The sequence below is a fragment of the Pteropus vampyrus genome, unplaced genomic scaffold, assembly GCF_000151845.1.
Source record: "Pteropus vampyrus isolate Shadow unplaced genomic scaffold, Pvam_2.0 Scaffold82, whole genome shotgun sequence".
NCBI lineage: Eukaryota > Metazoa > Chordata > Mammalia > Chiroptera > Pteropodidae > Pteropus > Pteropus vampyrus.
The window spans coordinates 394,086-418,224 of NW_011888863.1; the positions used below are offsets into that span (position 1 = coordinate 394,086).

Sequence of the window (24,139 nt, forward strand, 5' to 3'; positions counted from 1 at the left end):
CAAGGAGTGATAAAGTATTTTTATTTTTAGGAAGAATTAAAAAGTTTTTTTCTTTTGTAATCTCACAAGTAAAAAAAAAAAAAGGTTTTCTTAATGAAAGTATATTTTATTTTCATAAAGACTTTCTGTTTGCACTAAATTGGGGGAATGGCTCCCAAAGGTGTTTAAACCCAACCTGTATTAAGATGGATTTCTCCACTTGCCATACACCTCTGTACAATAGAACATAATTGTTATATTCTAGAAAATGACCTACTAACTTGAAATATGGGAGAATTTATTAGGCTCATTTTCAACAGTAAAAAATCCTTGAATCCAAGAAATGACGAGGGTGAAAGCTTATGCTATGTTAAGCGTTTTGTAGGCACTATTTTATTTAATCCTCACAATAGATTTATCATGTAGGAACAATATTATCACATTTTACAGGTGAAGAAATTGAGACTAAGAGGTATTCAGTAACTTGACCAAAAACATACACAAGTAAGGTCTCTTACAGAGCTCAGGCTCATAACTCATACAAAAATTCCATTTAAATAGTATTTACTTATAAGATGTATTTTAGCATTTTAAAATGTTTAAATAAAACTTGGGGAATATGCTTTAAAGAAAAGGAAATAAAGTTTAAGTCATCTGTGTGCTGTACCCATACCAGTATACTACAAAATGGTTACTATGCAAAGACAGACCCTATAAAAACTAGGTATTTTACGCTTTCATAATGTTATTCAATGTTAGCTTGTGTCTAAGGTGACACTAAAGCAGCCAAACTTAAAATTGCTCTGGAGGTAAACCAGATGCACCGTGAACCAAATCAAGAGGAGAATAAAAAGCTTTTGCTTATTATTATCATTATTATTATTATTATTAATTATTATTATTATTTAGTTCAATGTCTTGGCTTACTTTATATATGTTAACCAAACATTTTAGCTTTACTATTTCTAATAATTCAAACTTCCTTTAAAACCAAATAACTAAATTCAAGGGGAAACCAGTCATATGAAAAATATTTAGGGCACACATTTGAAGTAGTAGCTGTTATAAAGCATGGTATAGGCAAATTTCAATTACAACTCGTTATCTTAAAGCAACTTCTATAGATAGAGGGACAATATTTTCAATAATTCTGCCTATTCAAAAATAGAAGTAATTGTAATTTTAACTATCACTATTACTTGTTTTATTCTATGTTGAAGAAGTTCTAGTATTGGCAAAAGCAAGAGAGAACATCGTTGACGTCAGAGTCATTAATTACGTTAGTCCAATGCTCATTGTGGCCAATCATTTGGGAGCAGACTTTGAACCTGTTCCTCCATTTCTTCCTTTCTAATTCCTTTATCCAATAAGTGGTTGGATAAGAAAAAAAAAAAAAAGAGAGAGATGGCATTAAGAGAAAGGTCAGGACTAAGAAAGATGGAATAATTAAAAGTTTGTTTCTCTTTTCCCTTTCTTTCCATGCCCTTGGTCTGAGAAACTTCCACAGGAAACAGACAATTTGAAATGTGCTGGGCTGGCTTAAGCTTTTTATCTGAAGGAATCGAATAGGGCTCTGTTTTCAAGTCTTGTGAAGATACTTGCCAACCAAACACAACTCAAAATCGTAATGTCATTTTTCACCTTGGTCCTTCCCTTAGAACAGTTCATTCATCATTGCAAAATCTTATCTGCATGATTATATAATCATCTTTGAATACTATCTTTCTTCTAAGAAGCAAATAAAATATCAACAAGACTTGTGATGTAAACAATCTCACTTTGAACCTTCTATGAACAAACAGATATGAAACAGCACGCTTCTCTGTTGTTTTGTTTTCTGAATTCCTTGATCTTTCAAAAGCTTTCACAAAAGAATTAATTCACAAAGCACAATCACTGAACTCAGCAAAAAGGAAGCAATTCAGAAGGTTACTAATATGCAAATCCTACCCATTATTTTATTCATCCTTAATTTAAGAATCTAAATGCAAAAATAGCATTTTTTCTCCCTTCATTTTACACAAAACGACTTAAAATATATTTGATTATATGCATTTATTTTTATGGATACACTGGTAAATGCGAAGAAGTTAGACTTAGCTTTCAGTTGCTAGGATTCCAGACACACTTCTGTTAATATCTAATTTAGCCAGGTCACTACTTAGAGTCTAAAATGCCTCATCGATAAAATTAAGGAGTTGGAATAGAATGGTTTTTAAATTTTATTTTAGGAGTAGAATTTTTTATTCAAATAATCTTAGCCAGTAGAAGTCAATCTATAAACAAATAAAAGTCAAATGGTACTATTTGGGGTACTTAAAGCCACTCGAACTCCTTTGAATAGTTTGAAACTTGTTTTCAAAGGTCTCTGAGGTCCTTTCCATTTCAAATATACTTGTTAGGACAGGAGGTTGTATGACTTTCTTGAAATTCTATTCCAATTTCACACTCAATACATTCTCTTAAAATTCAAGCTCCTCTATGATCCATCAAGTATTCTTAACTGACTTATTTTTGCATTCCTTATGATGATTAGCTTAATAGCTTACAAAGAATAAACATTTGCTGAGTAAATAAAATTTCCAGGATGCTATGGGGTTTATAAAAAAATTTGCTTTTACATTCAAGTTTGAAACCATAGGAACTAGTTTACAAGGAAGTAATAATGCAAGTTTACAAATTTTCTCAGATTCACGTGAGAAATAGCTTAGCTGTACACAATAAATAAAAGAGTAGAATAAGAGATATGGGCCATAGTATATATTCTACTAATATATCTAGAAAAAGAGTAAGCTTTGAAGGGTCATACCAGAAAATCTTTTGTATATTATTAATTTAAAATATAATTATATGAATAGCATCTATGTAAATAAGTTATTTTCAATTTTATAAGGTATTTATTTAGAATATTTACCGGTAGCTCATAGAGATTAATTATTTGCATTATGCCCATGGAAAACAGGACTTGGTAAGAGACATTATTTTTATTTTATAAGATATATATTGAGATAAAGAGTAAACAATAGCAAAATATAAAACACTATACTCCAAGTAACATCATAGTCAGATTTTTTTTAAAGTAAACTCATTGCCTCCCATAGATTCTTGTGATGGGCCTTAAAATTATGCTGCACAGAGGAATAAAATTATTTCCTCATAAATAAGACAATATGCCTCAATTTTACTAACTTGTTTTTCATGCTGCCTTGTAAAGTAAATCCACTTAAGAAAAGTGTGCCAAGTCCTAGTTTGCGAGACTGTCTTTAAGCAATATAAAAATAGTTTTAATACTAGTCAGTAACACTTATTAATCAACTACTAAAACCAAGCATTTATTATTATCTAGCACATAGTATTTGATAAATGGTAATTAATATACTTATTGCTCTGAGCTCTTTATGTATACTATCTCACTTAATTCTTACAGTAAAATATCATTTATTCCCATATTTTAAAGACTAGAAAACTAAGACACAGAGAGGTTAGGTAACTTGCCTAAAGTCAGAGCTAGTAAATAGCAGAAGCATGATTTAAGGCACAGATGACTGCAGGTCCTATACTTTTAACCATTATGTTATAATGACTCTAAGTAATAGTCCCTCTTAAAAATATTAATCTAAAGATAATGCCTTAATATAATAAAACTTTTACTTTAATCTTTGTTATCTTCCCTCTAATTATCTGCTGCTGAGAGACTAATTTTTTCTGTATACAATCAGTTAACTATAATGATGTCTGCCCTATGCTTACCAGTTGTATGTAAAGCAATTGACATATTCTGGTTGCATGCTTTGAGGATTAGCCATACAAATAACGCATAATATGCATGATAAGATTCAATAGTTTTCTGGTATCAACGAACCCAGCATTTGTTCCTCTTAAGGGGTATCTGTCTTCATTTAGCTCTTTAGGCTCTAGATTCTTATTGGTCTTACTAAGGCGAAAACTTTTACTAAAATAAAATTTTACTTATAAGGTTGAATTCATCTTCGTAAAATATTCTTGAATAAATTAAATGATACTCTTAATATAAACTAAATGAACAATTAGGTTGAAGAACAAATTTTAATATAAATACAATCTAGGAATCTGAAGAATATTAGTTGCTCTCTTCTTTTACATATATATAGCCAAGATTAGAAAATTGAGTAGTTCTGTAAAATATGTATACTTTTAACATTTTGATAAATTGATATTGTTCTTAGGATTGTATCTACTGTTGGCCTTGAGCCTAGCAATCCTTTCATTACAATAATTAGCTCAGAAACATTTTAGGATAACCTAACTACGTTTTGATTAAGAGACTACAGAATGCCACTGAAGAATGGGCATGGCCTTGTGACCAGAAAACCTGGCACTTACAGTTATGTTACTTTAGTGAAAGCAATGATAGAACTTTAAACATAATTTTGAAGTTTACCATCTATTTAATTGGTCATTACAATACAAAAAAATGGGTACTGTGGGAAAGCACACGTGTAGTGATATCTTTGTTAGCATGTAATGAGACACCGTAAAGATGCTGGAAATAAGCAAATGCAGAAATAGCATGAAAAAGAAGCTACTGTACTGTCTCTAGTCTAAATGTCAAACAGCTCCCAGGAACCCTAGGGGTAGTAATAACTATGGATGTAGCGCCTACCTTGTTCTTCCTTAAAGGAGATTCTTGAACACGGCTGGGTTCTGACTCTAGCCCATATGGGCTTGGAAAAGTCAGAGAAAATGTTGGCTGCACTTTTCGGGCCTATTTGCACATGTTCTTTAGTATGCAGAATGTCTCTGTATATAATTTAATTGTTGTTGGTTTTTTTGCCTCTATTAATACATATGCAAATGATTCACACTTGCAGCTGTGCTGTATTAATCATATGTGTGCTTCTGTCTGTCTGCCCTACAGGCTCAGGGTTGAAGGGAGAGGAAAGGAGGGAATTCATTCTTTTAACCTCCAAGAAAATTCACTCATGCACACAGAGTCTAACAGCAAACAGCACACCAGGGTTGTAACTAAAATGAAGAGCAGTTGATCATTTTTCACCCTATACGGAAATGACCATGACCTTAAAGTTAAGCTGAATAGTAGAGTATCTAGGTAGGTAAAGATGAATACTTACAAGTATTTATCCTTGTAAGTAATTCCTTCAACAAGAAGGTAAAAATCCTCACATCTAGACTTCTCCATATGGTTATTTTTTCCTTATTGATTTTCTGGGGGTTCTTGGTCAGACACATAAAACCATGTTCAGTCACCTATAGTGCTCTGAGAAATATGAAACATTTATTTGTGTCCTGTCATAATTATTGACCTCCTTCAGAGACTGGCAGGAGGTTGATAAAAAGATGAACTTCAGTTTTTCATCCACATCTACCTTGATGTTACTCTCTAACAGATAGAAGCTTAAACTATTTTCACTATGACTTCCATGTACCTCTGATAGCTATGAAGAAGGATTGATTTCAGTTGATATTTTGTATGATTCATTCTCCATTGTGACCACATGTTATGTACTATTTCCTCTATCCCAGAGAATGCATATTACTGATGTTACTGGTTACTGGAACTGTAGCCCTATGTGATTTCATTTATGACAACTTGTAATGTCGAGTCTGTATTCCAAAAATATTATATAGATTTTAAAAATTCTATTAAAACCGTTAAAGGTTGATGAATTCAGTAAAAAATTTTAAATAAATGCTACTTGCTTGTTTTGAGTAAAAAAATGACCATTCAAGAAGAATTTTGATCTTTTTTCCTCTGCTTATCACTATTGATCATTGGTTGGAGTCAACATTTTTGGTTTCCTATAGGTAGAGCAGGTGGCAACCATATTTTGGCTGACACAAATACAGTATTTATAAAATGAGAAATAAGTGGATAAATACATCTAATTTCAAATTTTAGAAGTCAAGTTAGAATATTAGAAATCATATACTACACAATTACCACTATTAAAAAAAATCATGATGCCCATCAAGTAAAATGCAAATGAATGATAATATGAGAAATATATATTAGATGAATTGTTGCCATCTCATTCTATGCAATCACAAATATCCAAAATTTTCGAAGTGTAACTTTATTTTTTTAAGTAAATATACTCATGTTTTAATATTGAAATGAAGCTGGATTAGTTTTCTGTGTAAATTAATTCCCTTCCTATAAAAAATACTATATCAGTAGAACAAATGTCAAAAGCATCATTGGCTCTGGAAGAAAAAAAAGTAATTCCAAGAGGAAGAGGAAAGAAAAAAGAAAAAAAATGGGAAAGAAGAAAGAGAAGAAAGTGAATACAGTATATGAGATTGTTATTGGCTAATTACCTTTTGATGATATATCTTTTCATTATTTAGAAATAATTTACTTTAGTGTTGCATTGGCAAGTTGAGCCATGTTGAGTCAAAAGTACCTCCAACAGTTCATATTCTTACGTATTTTTATTCATTGTATGTTACGTATTCTTATACATTAACTAATAATACTATGGGAATAATTAATATTGCAATCTTTGGTCTTTTTACATAAAATATGAGTTTAAAGGAATTATGTAAACTTTAATAAATGTTGAAATACAGTCTTTATACAGCAACCCATGGTTATGATAAGATAAAAGGAGGAAAGAGCAGGAGAGAGAGAGCTAGAGATTTCTTCCAACAGGGGCTGAAGAAAAAGTAATGTTCCCTGGTCTTTAAATTAATATCATTTGTTCCAGAAATTAATCATATATTGCTTTGTTGTTTTTTTTAAAATGATTATGACCATTAGCTCATGATAGTTTCTTTCCATTTATAAATATGCTTTGAGCACCAACTATTTGCCAGGCATTCTTCTGAGCACTTAAAATACATCATTCAACAGCAAAATATAATAGTTCCTGCTCTGGTGGAGCTTAGAGAATATTTGGAATGGACAGATGATAAATAAGGAACATAATAAGTTATATAGTATTTTGGAGATGACTAGTGCTATAGAAAAAAAGTAGAATATGGGGAAAAGGAAGTGTGGTACTTCTGGGAGGTTATTTTATGATTTAAATAGATTAGTTAGGGTAGACCTCAGAGAGATGACATTAGAGCAAATTCTTGAAGGAGGTGAGAGAATTAGCCTTCTAGGCAGAGGGAAGAGCCTTTCAGGTAGAAAGACAGCTAATGCAAAATTCTAAAGTAAAAGCATGCTTTAGCAAGTCAAAGGACAGCAAAGAGCCTAGTGTAGTTGAAGCAGACTGAATAAGGTCATTTGGAGCAAAACTATTATAAAATTTTATTTTTAAATACTGGAGTGCCAAACACAGTACTAGGCATATAGTAGTGTTTTCATGTTTCTTGTATTTCATTAAATGAGAATAGTTTTTATTATAAAATTTCAACGTATATATTAAATTGAATTCAAACTACTAAATTTTTTCTTCCACGAGCCAATGGTGCTTTTGATATTTGTATTTCTGCTATTGTCTTTTTTAAAGGATGGAAATAATTTATGAAGAAAATGAATCATTACTATTCAGCTTAATTCCAATATTATAAAACAGAATATTTACTTAAACATAACAGATGCATAATTAATTGAAAGTATAATGTTAAAATTCACCATTTCATTTAATATATATTTATTGAGTCCATAATATATTCCAAGCACCTGATTGAGTGCAAATGATAATGAGTCATTGACTTCATAGATTTTGCCATCTGCTAGAAGCCAGAAAGTAGAATTGAAAACATATTCTACCAGTGCTATATGAGAAGGAGAAATACAATGTGCTCTTGGGTCACATAAGAGCTGCATTAATCTAGACGTGGGGACAATGAAGTCTTCCCTGAAAAAGTGATGTTTTCACTTGTAACCTCAGGGATAAGTGGGAGTGGGCTTGGTAAAGTTGGTGGGTAATACAGTTGTAGGTAGAAGAAACATCACATGTAAAGATCCAAAGAGGAGAGAGAATTTGAAAATATCAGGGAGTCATTTAAAGTCTGTAAGTAAGGGGAGGATGTGATCAGATTTTCTAAAATTAGAAGGATGATTCTGACTAACACATAGTAGAGAACACATTGAAAGAAGCAAGATGAAGACAGAAAGACCAGTTCGGGAGCTATTGTGGTATATTAGGCAAGCAGTTAGAGTAGCCTGACCCAGAAGGGTGACACTTACAAAGGAAAGAAACAAAGGAAATAAACAGATGGATACTTAATATATTTAGTAGGTGGAATGAATGACTAGGTGTAGAGAAAGAGCGAGGAAGAGGAGTTAAAGATAGCTCTCACGTTTCTGGGTTGAGCAATAGATGGAATGGAGCTATATGCCAAAAACAGAGAATGAGAAGGTCTGAGGACAAGGAAAAACTGGCAAGTTCCATTTTGTGCTGTTTCTAGTGTCTGTAAGCATCTATATATATCCTCTGAATAGTCAAAAATTAGCAAATAAATAGTTGGCTATATGGATCAGAAGCTCAGGCAAGACTTAAAAGGCAGAAGAAACAAAGACAGATATTTCATTATATAAGCAATGAATAAAATAGTGCCTTGACAAATGTTAATTTGTATGTTTTATGTATACAACCTAAATAAGTCATTCTTTTCTATATAAAAATAAATATATGTCAATGCTTATACTATTTTAACCATACCTAAAAGTACACAGTAAGGTCCTTTTTCAATGTAAAGAATTTTTTGTTACATAGTAAATATTTTATTATCTTATCCAGAAGCAAGAAATAATATTTAGCTAATAAAAGATGGCTTATTTTAAAATATGTCATTTTGTTCTACTTTTGTAGTCATCTTTATTATTTTTTAATAAAGGTCTTGGTTATGGATTTTACTTAATATCCAAGCCTGACCAACTATAAGCAAATGATTATTTCAAAGGAAAACACAAATAGTGGTTAAACAAAGTCAACCATGATTAAGAATAGGTGTACAGTATCCCTTCTTAAATCTAGATGTTCAAAAAGAGAGGCTTGAATTGACATATATCTTTATAAAGAGGTAAGAAATGAAAAATGCAGAGTTTGAAGTAGATAGCTATCATTATGAATCCTGATACTTTCAGTATTGCAATTCATAAAGAGTATTTGCATTAGTACTAATTAATCAGCATTATTGTTATAATTTGATTAGCAAATTACTGAGTTAGCAAATGTCCTAAGAGGGGCAATGCCTCCAAAGTTTAAAATAATATTGCCTATATTTGGAGAAGCAAATGTAATTGTTTTAAAAACCGTGGATTTTGAACTCTGTGACCCAGTTTTCTTGCTTGCCAAATGAAGATATTAATATATAACACAAAGTAGTATAATTAGATAAAATGACATAATCCTTGTGAAAGCCTTACCAGAGACTCTAACATAGAATCTAGTACAGAATCTTAATAACTAAAAGAGAATTTTAGTCACTGAAAGGGACTCAAAAATGATAAACCCCACTCAAGGAATACTAAGGGATGAAAAATGGAGATTTAACAGACTGTAATTAAAAGCAGAATTTGGAGAAAATTAAAGCTGGCTCATACATTATACTCCACTGGGATGAAACTTCTCAGAAGTAAGTTCTCAAGATTGGGGTGAATGTTGGATAAGGGATAAGATAAGACAAAGCAATTCTGACTAGGCATTGTAGTTAGTTTCGCTCTGACCCTCTGGGAAGAAAAATTTGGATGCTGTTTTAAAGCAAAGAGAGGGGAAGTATTACAGGTCTCCTTTACAGCTCTGGGGAAAGTTGAAGTCTGGGGAAATGAGTAGAGAGTAAATTGGTGTAGGCACCCTAGTAAAGGTATGTTGATCTGCTTCAAAGAAAAGCCAGAGTATCTGTCATCACATGCATTTGGAATATGTTTGGATTTGTGTACCATATTTTAATCATGAGCAGTGTGTGTGTGTGTGTTTTAACAGTAGCTAATATCTTACCATAAAAGAGTTTTGGATTATTAATTTTCTTATTAGACCACAGTGTTGATTTACTGAGATCCCAATTAAAATATATATTTTCAATGGGTACAATGTCACTTATGTAAAGATCTTTATAGAACAAATTATAGTTAAAGAAAGAATAAATATGTTTGGTATCTTTTCTCTTGTTTTCCGATAAAGAAAAAAAATTGTATCTTTAAATTTTAAGGGAATCTGCTATCACATCATAAGGACAGAAATAAAACTTAATTTGTGTCAAATATTCTAATATTATCTCTATAGGAAAAGAGGTTTGGATTGTTGCCTAATATTTTCTACTAGAATCCTGCAACAAAACATAGGGGAGGCCTCCAACTCACCCTTGCTCCCTTTCACTATTAATCCAATGGTGAAAGCCTAACTTGCTTTGAAAACAGACATTGTAAATCTCTAAAACTATTATTTTTCACATTCAAATCTACTGCTGGATACTTTTCCCTCTTCCTTTAATTCCACTACTCTTTTTAGTTTTACCTATTACAACTACTCTGTATTATAGTCTTTTCTTAGATGCCATTTCAAAGGATATAAAATGTCATGTTACTTTTATTTTCTCTGTGGCTCCAACACTTCTCGAGGTATTTCCAACAGAAAGTCAGATTGTAGCTTTTTGCAGAAAAGGTGAAATAGGAATGACTGTTATCAACCTCTGGAGAACATGTATGTCTCAGCTTCTCCTATGTTCTTTGTGAGGTCCCGCTGGGTTTTCAGAAACCCACAGGTCTTCTGACAATCCCCTTTGCGGGCCAGCTGTATCTATGTTTTGATGTTACAATACAATCTTATTGACTAAGATTGACCTATCATGACAGTGCACTTTCATGAATATGTTTTAATTTTATTAAGCACAACTGCTTTATATCTGGCTTTACAGGCATACTGTGTTTTTCAGGCAAAGAAAAATATGATACTTCTCTAAAGGGAAGATTAATCTTATTATTAGATGGTGTTATTCCTATTAATTACATAACTATAAAGTCCATAATAACAGAAACTAGGAAAGATTTTATAGGACGCTGATTTGAAGATTTAAATAATTAATAAAAGATACCTATAATATAATTTTATTGATGTTCTTTTCAACTCTAGAGACAAAATTTCCAAAATCACTTGGTCATCTAGTAAAGTTATCACTTGACATTCTTGGATATGTGGGAATATGTATTTTGCAGGGATAAAAACTATCTAAACTGATGGTTGGATAAAATTGCGCTCATTTAGCCACCTGCTTGCTTGGTCTACTTACCCTTGCTTGCCCAATGGAGCTGGCATTAGCAGGAAAATAAAGAGACCTACAGATTGCTTCAGTAATACTGGGCATCTTGAACAATTTTAAATGTAATTTTTGTTAAGTTTCCTTGATCCATAAGTATCTGTTTGAATATCTTTTGTAGATATTTTTGTTCTTTTTAACTTGATGAGGACCATTCTGTGAGGAAATTATGGCACATGGTAATCAAAGCAAAACTACAGCTCATTTTGTTAAATCATACCAGGCAATAAAAAATTACAATAAGCTATCTTTAGTACAGAGAACAGGGCTAAAAATTAAAAGAATCAACATTTTAATTTTTAGTTGAGGATCAGTACAAATAAATTCAAAAACAAAAAAGAGTGAGACAAATATCACTTGTCAGTTGTATTTTGCTTTAACAGGATAATAGCTATTTTCAGTATTTACTTAACCTTTGTCCCTTCTGTATTGTTTCCTGACTTACCTGCAGTTGGAGTGGGCCTAAGCCTGGTGTTGCTGCGGCAGCAGCTGCCATGGTAGTTGGGATCAGCTGAACAGGGTAAGGGTCACCTAAGTAAGAGAATAATAGAGGCGTCAGCACCTTTTATCTACTCTCCACCTGCAAATTAAACTCATGCATTCACTCTTTCCAAAAGCCTTCTTTTGTGTGCCTTGCTGAGGCCTAATGAAAAGCTCTATTGTGCAGCCTTTTACTAACACTCTTTTCACAATTCTGGCTGAGAGAGGAATGTGAATAAAAGGCACAAGCAATTAAGGCGGAAACCTCATCCTTTTTTCATGATGTATTTAGGAAAATGGGAGGAAAAAGTGCACATTGATCAGAGGACTGCACTTTACAACACACATACACACACATCACATACACTCACACACCTGACAGTCTTGATATGAGCACACCAACTCCTCAGCAAATTTAAAATGTTATTATAAAAGGAACTTAACAAATTTAATTTTATTTTAACAAATTAAACTCTAAAGATTTAAGCCAAGTAGCTTATCTTTTCAATGCTATGTTACTGTCTTGACTGAAATAACTACTTAAGTTATGTCCTAGGGACAAATTCATAATAAAGAAAACATTTAATGCATTTTTAAGTTATATAAAATATTAGAATCTTTGTTATTCCAGAGACTAATGTTTATAAAAATATAAATGAAGCAGAACATAAGTCGTTTCTCCCAAAGAGTTTCTGTTTGTGTGAATATCTAAAAAAAATTAAATCTAAGTAATACGAAATTGATCTAAGTCTTAATATATGACCCATAAAGATATAGACACACACATATATACATATACACACATAAAAAAGATTATAATGTATAGTTTTGATGTAAAAAATTTTTTCTGCTTAGGAAAGAGGCATGACAAACTTTTTGCATGTAGCCTAATGATACTCAAACTGATATGTAATTATTATTTGAAATATGACCATAACAAATAATTGAAAATAATAACTATAAAAACAATTTTCTAATATATAATATGTGTTTTAGGAATCTAATTTAACATGAAAAACTTAGTGAATGTCAAATGTATAAATAATATAACTGACAATAACTCAGTTAATATATTCATTCAAAAATATTTATTGAGTACCTGATATGTTGCTATGAACTGCTCTCTCTTGACACTAGAAATAGAGCTTTAAAGAAGACTAATATGAAGAAGTATATTTACTGGGATTTAACACCCTAGCCGTGTGTTCATAGTCATACTTTTTATATTTGTCAGTTCCTTAATGTTTTACTTTGTTGGGATTTGTTTTTATGTGAATATTTAATTTTTCAGTTAAGTGCATGTGTGTGTGTATTTTTTCATACTTTTATTCTTAAAGAGGGCCCCCAAATTACATGTTTTAGGCTTCAAAATGCCAATATCTGACTCTACCACTGCTGATTTGGTCTTCCTAGATCTTACAGCTTAACGGAAGAAAAAGATAAGTTGAAAAGAAAAAAAAGTAAGATTAGTATAGAATGTATTGACTGGTAAGATAGAAAAGTACATAATGCTACAGACTACATTGTGGGTGCCCCAAACCTAGTCTAACAGGTCCAAGATCACCTCTAAGAAGAAGTCCTGTTTAAGCTAAAACCAGAATTAAGTGAAAGCTAGCCAGGCTAAGAAGAGAAGGAAGAGTATTATGAGGGAAGCAATTTTCATGAAAACTTGTAGTCAGATGGGTCTTTTATATCCTAGTCCAGTCAGTCCCTGCATTGCTGAAGTTCTGTGCAGATAAGGAAGTAAAGATAAATGGGGCTAGAGAGGGAATCCTGGGCCAGATTATGCAGGGCTTTATAAACAATATTAAAGAACGTAAACTTTATCCCATAAAATAAGGGAAACCATGAACATGGAAAATAAAACGGGCTGAGTAAAATCACCTGGTTCAGAGGTTGGAAGCTGCAATCAAGAATATAAAGATGCAGAACTCATATATAATGCATAATAATAGTCTGGACGAGGGTATGATGTTGGAGTAAAGAATGACGAAGAAAGTCAAATGATATTTAAGAGGCAGAACTGACAATACTTAATGATTTTTTGCAATGAGAGAAAGAGCAGATTCAAAGATGACTCTCGGATTTTTCACTTAAACAGCTAATTGGACAGTGGTACTATCTGTTGGGTTTTCAAACATGGATGAGAAGCAAGATTGCCCCTTGGGCCTGGTTGAGGAGAAAGGCGAAACAGAGACGATAACTTCGGATTTAAACATTTTAAGATTAAAATTACTATTAGATATCCAAATAAGTATGTTCATTGAGGCTCTGGATAAATATGTTAGGACTTTAGGAGAGTAATCCATATAGGAGTCATAAATTTGAGAGTTGTCAGCATATATCTGAATTTAAAGCTATAAGCCTTCATGAGACCGTTTAGGAGTTATTAAAAAAAGAAAAAAAGAGGTCCAAGAATTACACTAACATTTATAGTCAAGGAGATAGGTAACTAGCATAAAAACAGAGGAGAAATATAAACTTGGTGTTCCAGAAGCCAAGTAAAGGAAGATTTTCAGAAAGAGTGATGACTTTTTTCAAATGCTGAATTTAGTAATGGAGAAGTCATTTAGTAACTTTGCAAGAGCAATTTCAGTGGAGTGGATAGTGGGAAAACCGAACTGGAGTGAGTGTGATAAACAAAGCATGTCTGAGGTTAAGAAACTGAAAGCAGAAAGTGTAGACCCTTATTTTTTGAAGTAAAGTTATTGAGACGCAGCACTGGCATCACCTAGAAATTTCTTCGAAATGCAGAATTTCAGACCCCACCCCAAATCCACTGTAGCAGACAACCTCTAAGATGGAACCCCCAATGACTCCCACTTCCTAGAAATGCATCCTTGTATAATTTCCTCCTCTTGAACAGGAGAGGGCAAAATTGATGAGATATTACTTTTAGGATGAGTTTACACCATGACTGGATCTGTCTTTCTTACCCTCTTCCCATCCTTACTCTCCTCTCTCCATCTTGGAGCAAGCAGGTTATATTGTGAGCTGCCCTATGGAGATACTAACATAGCAAAGGACTGATGTCTTCTGCCAACAGTAAGCAAAGACATGAGGTCTGACAATAGCCAAAGGAGAGAGTTTGGAAGCAGATTCTTCCCCCAAATTAAGCCCACTGATGACTACAGTACAAGCCAACACCTTGACTGAAGCTGTATGAATGATCCTGAGCCAGAGGTACCCAGCATGGGTGTGTCCAAATAAATGTTTGTTTTCTTAAGCCACTAAGTTTTAAGATAACATGTTAAAGCAACAAGCATATATCTAAATTAGAATTTAAATTTTAAACAAGAGCCCTACATTATTTGTATTCATTTGAGAAGTACTGAAAAAGACAATTGCACTGAGATGTTTTGCATTAGCTAGCGGAGGATATGTAATCAAGGAAACTTTATTTAAAATGTATACACTTGTAAAAATTATAGCATGTTTGTACATCAAGAAAGATCCAGTAAATCGTGAAAAAAAAAAAAAACACCTAATGCTACAAGTTGAGGGGGCAATTGATGTTACATGATAAGGCTTTAATTATCATTTGGTATTTTCAATATATAATCTATAAAACGTTATGAGATTTTATAAAGAGAATTTTAGATGTTTAAATGCTGAATCTGTATTTATGCAAACTAGCTAAAACAACAAATATAGCATGACTATTAGAATTGACAACTAAAACACTTAAAACTATATAAGTCATTTATATTCATTTAATGAATATAACATATTAAAATTAACTGCCTTAAAAGTATAGAGGCTGTGGTGCTCTTCACAGTAATAATTCAGTTCATATAATTTACTCTTCCTGTTGTGAATTAATCAATAAATAAGCACTTATAATATCTACCAACTGACCAGAGTTCTGCTTGGTGCTGTGGGAGATAAAAACAACAAAACAAAACAAAACTTAGTCTCTATCTGTAACACAACTATCTTTTCTAATTAAGTACTTATTTGAGTAGTATTGACCATCAGTAGGTACTATGGGAGTTAAAAGAAAACTAATTATTCTCTTTAGAGAATAAAGGTAAAAATAAGAGTGAGCTTAGCCTTAAAAGTTTGCAGGTAGAGGAGAGAAAAGAGGTTTTATGTTGGGTAAAATGCATCAAAACATGATTATGATATGCAGAAGGAATGGAGAGAAAACCAATTAAATTGATAGGTGATTGAATAAGAGAAAAGAGATTGAAGGTAGAGTTAGGAAACTGTTCAGATTTGAGGATATTTAAATATGAAAAGGCAATGGATAGGAAATGAAGTTTAACAAGTATCATTAAAGAAGGTAGGTACTAGGAGGTCTTAAAGATGAACTTTTATCTTTAACCCCTGGATTGACACTAAACATCTGCATAGGTGTTTGGGCAATTACGAATTACTAACATCTAACTGTTAATAACAATTTGAGTATTACATGTGCATTTGAAGCTCTTCAGTTAAAATATAGACCATTATGTAACATTAAAAAAGAAGCATATATTAGAATACTATTTTTTCATTTCCTAAATTTATTAATGTCTATTAATGAAATGAATATAATTATTTTTTTCTTTGGACATATATACAGTTGAGCCTTGAACTATACCATTTGAATTGTGCAGGTCAATTTCATGCAGAACTTTAAAAATTGTGCTGTTTTTTATCTGTGGTTGGGAGTCAGCAGATGCAGAGCTCCGACTGTATACATTGATCTATGCCATTGTATATAGTGACTTGAGCATCTGTGGATTTTGGTATACACATGGGGTGTCCTGGTACCAATTCCTCACAGATACAGGCCAACTAAGGTTTAGAGAGTCAAAGTTATACACAGATTTTTGACTGTATGGAGGTTGGCGGCCTTAATCTATGTTGTTCAAGAGTCAAGTGTGTGTGTGTGTGTGTGTGTGTGAGAGAGAGAGAGAGAGAGAGAGAGAATAACTATTATGTTATATAAATGCTATATTGTGTGGGTGTGTAGATGTATATTTACAAATAATTTATATATGTGTTATGGGCTGAATTGTATTCCCCAAAATTTGTATGTCATAGTCATAAACTCTAGGATCTCAGAATGTGACTGTATTTGGAGGTAGGGTCTTAAAGAAGTAATTAAGGTAAAATGAGGTCACATGGGTGGACCCTAATCCAACATGACTGCTGTCCTTATAAGAAAAAGAGATTAGGACACAAACAACACAAACAGAGGAACAATCACGTGAGGACAGAGGGAAAGATGGCCATCTCCAAACCAAGGAAAGAAGTCTTAGAAAGAAATCCACCCTGTTAACACCTTGATCTTGTACTTCTAGACTCCAGAACTCTGAGAAAATAAATTTCTGTTGTTTAAAGCCACCTAGTTTGTGATATTTTGTTATGGCAGCCCAAGAAAACTAATACAACATGTTTGCCATATATAGCCACATATCAATGTATTTGACGTTTAAGTGAATTGGAGAAAACAAAAGACTAGCCGTGATAATTAAAAAGATTACCAGAGCTATTATATACCTTTAATCATATATAGTTTCAAAGATATAAGTTTATAATCATAAACAGGGTATCTAATTTCCAAAGGTTGGTGTCTAAGGCACCACATTATCACAACCATCTCCATCCAATATGCAAATATACATTACTTGAAGCATATCTACCTTGTTACTAACTTTTCAGGCCCAGAATGTTTAGAACTAGTTTGTTTGAAATTTGCCCCATTACTAAGTAAACACAAATACAACTATAAAAACAGCCAATATATCAATTTAATTTTTAATTAAATTCAAATTATATTTAATTAACTTCAAAATATATTATATGCATGTTTCAATGTTCTAAACTGGACATAGAATGTATCAGGCTTTAAAAACAAGGACAAGGATAGTTCTTGATACAAAAGAAAAATTTAGAAACTGTTGGAAAAAAAGATCTTTTATGGAATTAAATTCTGTCATCTACTTGTACCATTCCTCAATTAACTGTACTAAAAAATATTACAACAGGTTTATTTTGTAAATACCTCATGAGGTACTTCATAAAAATTAAATAATGGAAAATTCTGACTTTTAAAGTTCAACCATGTGTAAGTTATTCAAATTTACTTTAAGCTAGTGAAAAGAAATTTTTTTACTCTTTCCTAGGTTTTAACCATTTGAACAGTTTTTCCCTAAGCTTGTCCAAAATTAATTTGCTTCTTATTTTAAAGCCAAGTATGGAAAATTTTAGCTTTAAAATTTTTCAAAAAGTTAAAGAATATGCTGAGGCATATTAGTCAATTGTTTTCAGAATACAAGCTAGCTTACAGTATCTATTGCTACAAATAATATAGCTAGTATTCAATAACTCAATAACTCTACAAGAAACCTATTAATTGCATTAGTATTAAAGTAACAAATATTTAGTTATTAATCATCTCCAGCGACACTATGGAGGATGCATTTCTATACTACATAACACAAATTACGAAAAACAATGTTTTCCAACAAGTTTATTTAGACTGAGAAAGGTTGTCAAAAGTATGTTCTTACCCAGGGTCAAGGACACACACCCTTTCATCCACTAAACTAACAGAAAGGTTTTGGAAAGTTTTAGGGCATTATCCTCACTAAAATAAGGAATTCACTTCCTTAATAGCTTCCTATGGTTTTTTGGGTTTAGTTTTGTTTTGCTTCCTCGACAAATACCAGATTACATTCTCTTGGTGTTGAAAAATAGAAAAATTAAAAGCTATACACTACACATACATACGCAATCCATACTCTAGACCAGTTCCAAATCAAGTGAGGGAGATAAACATGCAAACCAATTCAACAATACAATAAGCAAAGCAGAAGAGTGTAGAAGGTATTCTAGATACCTCAAGAAAATAACAGCCTGGAAAAGTGTTAAGGAAGTTTATTTGCTAAAGTGTCTCAAAAAAAAAAAAAGGCTATTTTCACTGCTAAATTATCTTTTGAGACCATTTTATCATCTGCTTTCCATATCTTCTAACTGCTGGAGAGTCACATTGTAAGTTGGCTATTTAGTGCAACCAGAATTGCTCTTTTTAATCATATTCTCAGACTGGTACTTAAAACATCTTGCTCTTATCACTCTGACTTTTAGGTGGAGGGAGCTCTGTAGGAGTCTAAGACAAAATAAAGTTAAAAAGAACACTGTGAATGGAACTTTGAAGGAAGTTGCTTTCTTTCATCTCATGGGCCAGTAGATGAATTGGTATGTTCTTCCTGCTTAGAAGGAGCCCCCTGCCATTTACAGGGCAGTGCTAACAATAACCACTATTCTTTATTGGCCCCTAACTCCAGGCTTATTTTAATACTCCCAATGTGTCTGATGCAGAAAAGGGAATGGTAAGTTATGCAGCTGAAAGCAGGTAAGACACATAGCTTGAAGAGTCTCGTGTTTTATTTTGAAGGCAATGTGAAGTCATCGAAAGAGTTTAAACAGGAAAGTGATATAGTCTGATTTGTGTTTTAGACAGATCAATTTTGTGGCAAGGGACAGAATTGATTGGAAGAGGGAGACAGGAGATAAACAGACATGTTAAAAACTATTGTAGTAAATCTAGTGGGAAATGATAATGGCCTAAACTTATCATAAGGGAAAAAGAGGAGGAAACAAATTTGGGAAGCAGACATGATAACCAATTTTATGGGAAAAAACAATATGGAGGGGAGGGGGAAATCATAGTTAGGCTTATATTTTATCTTAGTACATAGTTTAAAAATATATTTAATCAAAAAGTTATTCAATTGTTCCAACATAATATTTGAATAATTCATTATTCTCCCACCGATATGAAATGTGGACTATTAATATTTGTTGACTTTTAGCACTCTGTTAAAACATTTAAACCTATACATATAAATATACATATATACATCCATATAGATGTGAATATATTTACAAATGTGTGTATATAATGTCTCATTTAAGCTTCAGATATACAAACATGGAAAGTGAAAAGAATCAAGTCATATGATTAGGATCAAATGAGAAAGGCAGTAATTACCAAAGAAGGGAGAAATTTATTTCAGCAGAAATCACTGGAGGGAGAATCAGAGTAGGGGCTGGCTTTGAGTTAGGTCTTGAATAAAAAAGTTAATTAGAAAATATAAGAAAAGTCCAAGGGCTGTAATGTCTAGTATACAATAGATAACAAATTAATTGCTGAAAGATTGAATAGATGAGGCTAAAAGTCAGAGAAATGAGTGGGCAACATGTCTTCGTGAACTAGTCTACAGTTGTACCGATTTCATATAGTAGCAAGAAATATTTAGGTTGATTAGAGTATATTGAGGACCTCAGATACCAAGGTAAGGATTTATACACATCATCATGTCCTTAAACTTATGTACAATTACCTCCTATCTTAAAAAACAAAAAAACAACAAAAAAAAAACAGCCAAATATCTAGGCTCTAAAATGCCTCTAAAACACTTTTTTTTTTAGTGTTTAGTGAGAAACAATTTACCTTCTTTCTTCTAAACTTTTAGAAATTGGTCTTCCATGATAAACCTAAATCCTTCTCCAACACTTTAGTTCTCAATCCATAAACTTTTCTAGAAATGCTTTATAAATTTACTAATGACCTCCAAATTGCCAAATTTTAATGGACATCATTGTGATACTGCTAATGACTCTCCACTTCTCTAACTACATCTATACTCTGCTGATTTTTCTTAGAACATGCATTTCTGATTCCCCTTATACCTTACTCATGCTGATTTTATTATTTCTGCAACAGGCTGTTCTACTTTCCTCCACTCATCCCTTAAATGCTGGTAATTCTTAGTGTCTAACCTTTAATGCCTGGCTTTTCTCATTCTATTCACTTTATGTAAATGACCTTAGTGAATCTTATGGTCCAACTACTATATACAAAGTAATATATTGCAAATCCGTGGCACCAACCTAGACCTTTCCCACTGTTTTTTAGACAACCGCCCTCTAAGCGTCCAGTAGGAAGCTCATTCTTCACATATGCAAAACTTAATTCATCAGTTTTCTCACAAAATCTACTTCTACTCTTGGTATTTCTATCTCATTTGGTAATTCCTGGTCTCCTAGGCTAAAAATGTGAAGAATCCTTGATATCTCCCTTCCTTTCACCTCCATGGCCAATCAATCATAAGCTTTGTTTTATAACTCCCAGACTTTCATTTCTTACTACTAGAAAAACCTCCCAGTGTCCCAGGCTCCAGTCTTGTGCTAAAGAAATTCTCTAATCAGCTTCTAGTGGCACTCATTACAGACATACAAGAGATATTCATTGGTTGTAATTAAAATTTAATAAATTTTTATTGATTATATATTGTGTTAAAGGACTTAAAATTACAAAAGTGAATAATAAAAATATGCCTTGACATAAATGGATAGATGGATGGATGGATGGATGGATGGATGGATGGATGGATGAATAAATGCCAGTATGATTTCAACTCTTGCTTTTGGTCTTTCAATGGTTTTTCAGTATCTCCGGCATGTAAGGTTTATAAATATTTTCAAGTTGTCGTTTCTTATGTCCTCAAACTACTCACTTGTCATTACTTGTCCTATAATTTACTTCACACATCAAACTGCTTATAGGTTTGTGTATACCTTATTTCAACCTTTGCTTTCTAAACTTCATCCAAGATGATTTTTATCCTTTTCTGCCAGCAATGTTGTTTCTATACCCCTCTACCCCAACACCTTCTTCAATCGCTTAGTTGTTTTTCATCCTTTGGGATTAGACTTAGGGGCTCCCACTCTAAGGGACTGTCCCTGACACCTTCCATCACTCTCAGATTTGAATTTGTTTCCTCTCCTCTCACTTCTGTTAAAACTCTATGCATATATCTATCATATTACATCTGTTTATATCCCATTCTTTTCACCTGCCCTATGTGTATTGTTAAGGCAGGGATTATGTTTTACTCATCTTTAAATGCCCAGTTCCTGCATAGAAATTGTTAAAATGCTCACTTCTGTTAAATACATAGTGCAGGCTATTAAAATGTTTGTTGACTGAATAAATGAAGGTGTGATTTCATTCAGAATTAATAAATATCAAACAAAGAAGACCACTCTTCCAATATCAAAAGCTCAAGGTTTAGTAAAAGAAACAGATTGTAAGCAAATAAAGAAAAAAATTAGTATTTTTTATACGGGGTTTATTCCAAACAATAATAATGTTTTAGATCAGCTGCCAATGATACAAAGGTAGAATAGGAAATGAAGGAAGAAAGAGAAGTCTAGCGTTTGGGGAATGAGGAAATGAGGACCTGCAGGAGGTCATTAAAGAATCTTCGGTAAAATATTTTCATACATTCAATGCCTCTTTTATAATATCTCATAATTTATCTCTTTTATAAATTTTGATTTTAAAAGTAATTTATATCCCCTTGGATAGTAAAAATAAACATTATGAATTTCCTAAACCTTAAAATGATTTGTTCATGAACAAGAACCCCCTATAGTGGTGTCATTAAAGCACCTGAGCATGGTCAAGGTATCTACTAGAAAAGATGCTAGATATAAACAAACGATGAAAACAAAATCTTTTATCATTTTGATTGTTTCAAATCTATCATAGTAATTATTTCAAATCACTTATACTTTCTGAAATCCAAGCAAATTGAACTCTGCTTTTTTATAGCAATAATCTCAGCTATACTTCCTCTTTCATTTTAGGTAGTTAAATTTATAATTCTCTTAAATCAGCTTTTGGAAACCAAGCTAAGAAGTTCAGAACAATTGATATGGAACACACAAGTAAAGGGAAAGAGGTTTCTAAATGCAGAAAAATCTATACTGCTTTTAATATTTGGATTTTTTATGAGAAACGATAGTATTTTATAGTAACCTCATAAAATGATAAGTAATGAATATAAATATTTCATATGAATTTTATTTGAGAAAGTAAAATTAATAAGTTATCTCTGGTTTGACTCTACAGCTAGTTTAAAAGAAGATATTTTGAGATAATTTTAAGTTCTTAACTGCTTTGTCACAGGTTAAATTTTTTCAGTAAGAGATTCTTAAAAATAAATATTTTTATGTCTTTTTAATGTAGCATAGCAAATAAAAACTTTATCCTACTTAATTTAATAGTTACCTAGTTGGCTGGCTTAGTAAAAGATTATAAACTCTTTAAGAAACACCTCTCCAAATGAGAAGACATTTCTGCATATAAAAGAGATAACATTCTTCCTTCACCTCTTTGCCCAGAAATTGAATTCTAGTACCAGTGAAAATTCCTGGATTAATTACCTAAGAAATCTGAATATCCCTGAAAAGGTGACAATGAATCAAAGAAGTCTCTTTTTCCTTCTATATTCCACCATTACTACTACTAAGGCATCATTTAAGCTATTGCATAATAACTCATTTTAAGCTGCTCGAAGAGAATCATTAATTAAGGAACTGCTTCTATATCCAGATCTATGATGTCTAAATTTTGCCTCTCTGTCTTATGAGGAAATAAGTGGTAAAGAAAAAAAGCCTCCAAAATGATTCATGTATTAGAAAGTAGGGATTTAGAAGAGAGGAATTCATATAAGCCACTTAACACCAAATCAAATGCTATTTCTCTTTTATTTTCCACTTTTAGTATTAAGGCTTAGCAAGCATTTCACTTTTTTGACACTCTTTATAGCCTTTCCACTTTTCTGTCTATCAAGGCTCCTTGACAGACATCCTTCCTCTCGGAGTACATCCAGAGTCTGTGATCTGCAGGTTGAGAATAGAAAACTTCCTAAACCAATGTAACACTAAGCCTACGGGATACACATTTGGGATGACTCCTGGCCTAGAGCTTTCCACTAGAATGGTGAATTTTAGACCTCTGGAAATTAAGAAATGTTATGGAATTTCCCTTCACCCTAAAAACTGAAACACAAATGATACAAATGTCTTGAATGGCCAGATATATAATGTCCCATAATAAACTTCTAAACTTCTTTTCATTATGTCACATTCTAAATTTTCAAAATAGGCCTATACATTTAACACATAATAATGATATGTTATACAATAATTAACTTCTTTAGAAATGTGTAAACTCATTCCATCTAATTTATACAATCTCTTACAAAGTGAGTTGAGCAGACATTACCGTAGCTACCTTAAAGATTAAAAAGCTAAGACATAAAGGGAAAAATGACTTGCTCACGGGCATAAAATAATATGAAATGAGATTGTGACTACCTTTTAAGGTCTTCTGATACTTTGCTTAATTTTTTTCTGACAGAATTTATTAAATCCAGACAATTAATAGTTTCAAATTACATCTTACTGATGCTTATTCATAGCTTAACCCAGAGGAGTCAATTTTGAAAGTTTTAAAGCTTCTATTAATCAACTCAACATTAGAATTTAAAAGCAATTGCTCAGGTGAAAAAATGTTCAAAAAAGAACAAATAAATAAAAGTAAAATACCACATACTGGGAATGGAAGAATTCATTTGGGGCAAATATGGGCACATAAAAATGTACATTGTACATTTGTTTAAAA

At 32.2% G+C, this 24,139-nt stretch overlaps 1 protein-coding gene across 4 annotated transcripts in view; it reads right to left on the reverse strand.

Moving 5' to 3' along the window:
- SOX5 (SRY-box 5) overlaps positions 1 to 24,139 on the reverse strand; it is a 674,508-nt gene that overhangs the window by 90,175 nt on the left and 560,194 nt on the right. For all 4 annotated transcript variants that reach the window (XM_011363058.1, XM_011363057.1, XM_011363055.2 and 1 more), the window contains one exon: positions 11,633 to 11,718. In XM_011363058.1, coding sequence (XP_011361360.1) covers positions 11,633 to 11,718 — 86 coding nt within the window. The remainder of the gene's footprint in view (positions 1 to 11,632; positions 11,719 to 24,139) is intronic.